Below are 6,577 nucleotides of genomic sequence, written 5' to 3' on the forward strand. Positions count from 1 at the left end.
GCCCCCCCCCCCCCGCCCCCAGAAGAGTGCTGGCTGCTGTGCTGGCACAGATGTTCCTGTAATACCAATTAACTTATGTATGATTGGCAAATAGGAAAATGATGTCAGTACAATGTGGAAGTTGCGTTGGCTCATTTTTCCTTGTCAGAAGGAGTCAGAACAGTGGGAACAGAACGGAAACCTTCAGCAGGAAGGGAAGGCTGTGGCTTGGCTGCTGTGAAGGCAGGAACCTCTTAAGCCCGCGCCTGGGCCTCCCTCCCAGAGAGACACATGCTGGCCTTGCATGTTCTGCTCTCCACCATGTGGCAGCTTGCACTTGTTCCTGTGCCCAGCTTAGTGGCTCAGAGCTCAGGTCTCAGCAACAGTGAGCCTGAAACGACTCTGTTGCCTTTCTACATTCTTACCCGAGGTGGCCTCCAGCCATGCTAAATTGCCTGTCTGGACCAACCAAGGTATCTCCCTGGTGCCAATTGTTAGTGTTCAAAAGTTACATAGGTTTTGCAGGGTTTGTCCCAAGTCTCCTCCCCATCCCTCCCCCCATAGTCACTGTTTTTTGTTGTTATTGTTATGGGGGATTGAATTCAGGGATCTCAACCACTGAGCCACATCTCCAGTCCAGGTCTCACTGAGTTGCTTAGTTGCTGAGGCTGGCTTTGATCCTCCTGCCTCAGCCTCCCAAGTCACTGGGATTACAGGTGTGTGCCACTGAGCCTGGCCACTGTTATTTCTTTGTGCATGGTTTTGCAGAGAATAAGGGCTTTCAGGAATGCACACCATGATTTTAAAGCAGAAACTCCGTCCCTGGGTCCCATGACAGTGACTCTATTGAAGATTATCCAGTTAGCTCCCCAGCCCCACACCCAGTGATAACCTCCTGATCATTACTTGGTTTCCCAAGGACTTGCCTCCAGAAAAAGAGAGCATCTGTTTACCTTGCACTTGTCCGTCAGTCCAAGTATTCTCTGGTGTATCGCTCTGTATTGCTCACTGTTCACTTAAAAATTGGTCTTGAAGTTTATCTATCAATCTTTCTGAGTCTTGTTGATGAGCTCTGATAAATAGAGATAGTATCACTGTGCTGACAGAATTGGTTTTCTGAGCTTAATGAACTGAGAGGACAAAGTTGAGGACTTCACTGAAGTAGATGGTGCCTTAGTGACCTTGGCACCTGGCTAGACTTGCTCTGATGACCCTGTCCATGCTGTTCCCTTTTCTCACCATAAGGTACAGTAAAATCTTACTGATTTCAGAGAAAGGCAGCAGAGTGTAAAGGTTAAGCGTCTGACTGATGAGCCAGAACAACTAGACTTGAAGCCTGACTCCCCCACTTCCAAGCTGTTAACCTTGGACAAGTTATTCAACCTCTCTGTGCCTCAGTTTTGTCACCTGCAAAATAGAGATAATAGTATCCACCACCAGGCTAATGTGAAGATTATATGAGATAAGAGAAAAAGTAGATTTCCTTAGGACAGTGCCAGACACATAGGAAGGTCTATAAGTGTTTCCTGTATTAATATGAGAGTAATAATTTGTACTGTATTTGAATGACGCATTCATGTAAATTATTATAGGTTATTCTTACAACTACCATGTTAAGTTTGGGAGACACTATTTACTTCATTTTACCTAAAAGGAAGCTAAGGCATAGAAAGCTTTAGTGACTTACCCACGACCATGAGAAAGTACAGACTCAAGTTTATTTTACCCAGATCTCCTCATATGGAGATCTATGAACTAAGTTATTTTGTAATTAGTATGTAAGAAAAAGTGTTTCCTGAAGAATTCACATATAGCATCATTTTTTTTTTAACCTGACAATAACCTTGTAACCTGTCTTGTTACCTTGGTTACTTGGAGTAATAGTTCAAAGCTGTCATAACCATCACTTCAATTTTCCTTTTCTTCTGTATGGTTTTAAATATTTACTTTGCACTAAGTACATATACACTTTTTTATCTTGACTTCAAACTATTTTTGGTGAGGTAATCTTTTAAGAAACTTTTTTATTATAAAGAATTTCAAACACACCCAAATGCAGAACAAGGTATATATCTTTTAAATGTGTGAGGAACTCTGAGCACTATAAAAACACAAGACACACTGGTTTCATTTCCAAAGAATGCCTCGCTTACTGAAAGAAATATGGTCTCTTCAGGAAGAACGCAGTATGGGCAGCCTATGTTCTTTGCCTTAAGCAAGATACAATAAATCCTTCAGGAGAAGGAAGCAAGAAGAGCATTTCAGCCCCGTGTTCTGTTAGAGAAGGCTCCATGAGCGGGTAGTGTGGAACAGAATTTCAATAGGTTTAGAAAAATAATGAAATGCTTATTTATAGTACCTTCCCCACCCCCCAGCCCATCTGTATTAGCCATCTGTATTTGGTTATATTCGCAGGTCCTAACAATTTGTCATTGGCTTCAATTTCCGCACAAGTCCTTTCATCTTCTAGATCTTTAATGCATTAATTAGGTATAATATGGCCACTAAGGCCTTTCCACCAAGCATCTTAACCTCAAAGAAAAAATTTTTTTTTGTTTTTGCAGCTTTGACTCCATTTACAGTAAACCTCATGTGATAGCTATTGTAGCTTCTTAGTTCTTTACAGAAGACTAACAGACAAGCAAGCCAGACACACCATCTGCCTGCAGATGAGGAGTCCTGCCTCAATCGTAGATCTAGAAACTCAATTGTATCTTCACCTAGGAGACAATAGGGCTGCCTCACACAGACAGCCCAAGAGACGAGTGTATAAAACAGAATGTTCTTTTTTTTCCCAATATATTTTTACTTGTAGATGGACATCGCACTTTATTTTATTTACTTATTTATTTTTATAGGGTGCTGAGGATCGAACCCAGTGCTTCATATGTGTTAGGCAAGAGCTCTGCCACTGAGCCACAACCCCAGTCCCCATGTTCTCAATTTATAGCAGGAATTATGCATTTTCCATGACCAAACTTTAAGCATACACAATCAAACACACACACACACACACACACACACACATACTGTACACTGGTAAGCAAGGCATCAAAGCCAAAAAGTCCTGAAGGAACATTTCCTAACAATTTAGAACATTCTAGCACTGTTCATTTTACAAACAAGGAGACTGAGACCCAGAGAAATTGAGTGAGTTGTTCAAGGTCGTGCAACAAGGCTGTGAGGGACCTGGGACTGTTATTAGAAGCCTTTGAACTCTGTAGCCCTGTTGCTGACACTAATTCTAATCTTTCTGCAGAGAACAGAAAAAACGCAGGCAGCAGAAAACAGGAAGACAAAGAGGCCAAAAGAGACAACAAAATGCAGAACTGAAGGTGAAGCCTTGGTCACGAAGAGAAAAAAAAATGATGGGGAAAGCACTGGCACCTTCAGAGAAAGAAACTGAGCCGCCTGGGCGGGTAATGGTAGTCTCCCTGCAAAAAATTGTGACCAAGGAACATTCTTCTGAAATACACCAAGAAAACATCATTCCTGAGGAAAATTCTTCTGAGTACCAAGAAACAGTACTACAAAACCATTCTTCTGAAACAGGCCAATCTTTGGCTGCACCTGAAACCCTCTCTCCCAAAATGTGCCAAGAATCAGCTACACCTCATGACCATTGTCCAGAAGAATGTCAACACATGGCTGAGCCCCAAGTCCTCACTCCTAATACTTGCCAAGAAATAGCTATAGTTCAAAATCATCCTTTCAAAATGTGGCAAAATATCACCCAACCCAAAGTTCTCTCTCTTGAAATGTGTCAGGAAACAGCTGGTGCCCAAACTCTTCCTTCTACAACATCTGAATATGTAGCTGACCTGGAAGGTTGCTCTCCTGAAGCATCCCCCAAACCAGATGTGCTGAAAGGGTGCCCTCTTGACACATACCAAAACACAGCTGGATTAGAGGAATTCAATTCTGAACCAGATCAAGGAACAGCTGAGACTAAAAGCTTTTTTCCCAAAACACAAGAAATAGTTGTGCCTAAAGATCTTTCTATAAAAACATGCCAAGAAACAGTTGAACCTGAATATTTCCCTTATGAAACACAAAAAGAAATAACTGCGCTTCAAACCTCCTCTCCTGAAACAATCCAAGAAACATCTGCTCTTGAAGAATATTCACCTCACACAAACCAAGAATCACCTGGGCCTGAAGAATATTCACCTGAGACATCTGGGCCTGAAGACCTCTCCATTAAGACATATAAGAATTCGGATTCGCCTAAACAGTGCCTTCCAGAACCAAGTGCAGAAACAGTTTGGCCCCAAGGCCAGGATCCTAAAGCAGACCAGGAAGAGGCTAAGGATGGTAACACTTTCCCTCAAGGTAGGGGGCTGTTCATAGGTACATTTCAGCCAGTCTTGATTTACAGGCTTCTTTGATGATAACTACTTATTTCAGTGGCACGATAACTATCATTGGCTAATTTCAAGTAAAATGCATTTTCATGCAACCAACATTCTGTGTTGGCACATTTCCAAAGGATTAAAAGAAAATAATTGAAATGCAAGCCTGTACCGTAGGTACTTTTGCATACTATCCATTTTGAGAATCTATAGTCAGTGAAATGAATCCCAGTATATAGTATGTATTATGTTCAGAATATTTTAGAAGCACAATTGAGATTAACAAGAAAGCTTAAAGAATGAAGTTTTCTGGAAAATGGAATTTTCCTGATAAACTAAAGGCAAGGAAATTCATAATACAAGTTACTAAGGATGCTAGGGAACTCATTCTTGTAAATCTCAATGGGTTTACCAAAAACCCAAATTTGTTCCTGAAAAGCTTTTCCCAAAGCATTGTATTTTGAAAATACTGTGACCAACCTTTCTTTAATTTGGTTTGCCTTGGACAAAACTGAGAACACTGATTCTCTTTGTATTTTACTATGTAGACAGATAAGAAATGGGCTAAGTGCTGAGAGGTGAGCTCAGTTGTAGAGCGCTTGCCTAGCATGCATGATCTCCAGACCACAAAAACAACAAAAAACACACATAAAAATAAATAAAAACTGAAAAGAAAGAAAGAGAAATGGGCAAGTCTATTAGGTCAGAATTACCCTCCAAGAAATCTTTCTCAAAAGAAAGCCCTTTGGTAGCTTATTTGCTCTTTCTGCTAAAGTATGAGTACAACAAAAACATGAAGTTAGCCGGCTTCCAATTAAAGCAGGTTTTGAGATACTACTAAAAACAAATACATTTTAAAAAGAACTCGCATGAAGCTCTACTTGTACTTACGGGAGCACTTCTTGTTCTACCTGGTTAACCCAAGTAAACCCCCTGGTTTCTAACAGTTGCTTGCCAATATGGGCATGCAATTAATGCTCATTTTATTTTGGGTTTTATCTTACCAAACAAAAGGGAATATCTACTTCTTTGCTGATTATTAAAGTAATAAAGATATAATAAATTCAAGCAATTTAAAGTGAATATAGCCCAGGTGTTTCTTGGTATGTGTCAGGTGAATATTCTTCAGGAGCAGATGATACCATCCATCTCCAGTCCCCAAGTGTTAAAGTTTATTTTAACAAATGAGCTAGTACTATAATTCTTTGCCGTAACTTTCATTTATATTATGTATTGTGGCCGTCTTTATGACATCTTATATAACAGCTGCAAAGTATTGTGCTCTATGTAGGGACAATAATTTGTCCAATCAATCCCTACAAATGATCAACATTTAGATTACTGCCAAGTTTTACTATTACAACAATGTTCATTGAACATCATTGGGAGTCCAATTTACTTATGTAACATGAATTTAGTACTTTCTGTATGCCTTGTATTAAATATTTTACATGAATTAATTTATTCAACTTTTCAAACCATATTAGTTTAAATAATATTCCCACTTTATATAGGTGGAAACAAGGCACCGGAAGCTTATTTGTCTGATTATTTCCTTTGGGTGTGTCCTAGAAGTTGAATTGCTGGGCCCATAGAGTACTCTTTATTTGAATACGTTCAGTAAGTCTAGTCTCCAGAAATGTAGCAGTTCACACACACCAAAATTTATATAAATGTCTTTTCTCTGTATCCTTGTTAGCACTGCATATAACATTTAAAAATTTTTGCCAGGGCTGGAGCACAGCTCAGTGGTAGAGTGCTTGCCTAGGGAAAAAAAAATTCTTTTAATTCTTCTAAATATATATTATAAACATTTTTCCAGTTGTTTGTGATTTAATTTTGCTTATAGTGGGTTTTGCCATATAGAATTTTAATTTTTAGGAATTCAAACTTGTTACTCTTTTCCTTTCTGGTCTGTGTCTTGCTTAAAATCCTAAGATTAGAAAAACACTGTTACTTCCATAACATGATATTTTAATATTTCAATGTTTACTTCATCTGAAATTTATTTTTGTAAATGGTATGAGGTAAGGTTGCTTTTTCTCCTTCAATTGTTCCAATACTATTTATTGAACTTCTTTTTGTGTTTCATTTGATTTTTCAGAAGTGAAAGAAAAACCCAAAGTAGAAGAACAAGAAATACCAGCAATTCCACATGATCCTCAAGAAATTCATCTAGAAAATGATGTCTATAGTTATGTTTTGTTTTAACAATGCTCAACCATAAAGTTGTATTCCAATGTAAA

At 38.9% G+C, this 6,577-nt stretch overlaps 1 protein-coding gene across 1 annotated transcript in view; it reads left to right on the top strand.

Annotated features, from left to right (window-relative positions):
* Hemgn (hemogen) overlaps positions 1-6,577 on the top strand; it is a 9,831-nt gene extending 3,254 nt beyond the window's left edge. Inside the window, exons 3-4 of the mRNA XM_015492123.2 lie at positions 3,239-4,311; positions 6,436-6,577. Of these exons, the coding sequence (XP_015347609.1) occupies positions 3,239-4,311; positions 6,436-6,542 (1,180 nt within the window). The 3' untranslated portion in view covers positions 6,543-6,577. The remainder of the gene's footprint in view (positions 1-3,238; positions 4,312-6,435) is intronic.

This window comes from Marmota marmota, unplaced genomic scaffold, assembly GCF_001458135.2.
Source record: "Marmota marmota marmota unplaced genomic scaffold, marMar, whole genome shotgun sequence".
In the NCBI taxonomy this organism is placed as follows: Eukaryota; Metazoa; Chordata; class Mammalia; order Rodentia; family Sciuridae; genus Marmota; species Marmota marmota.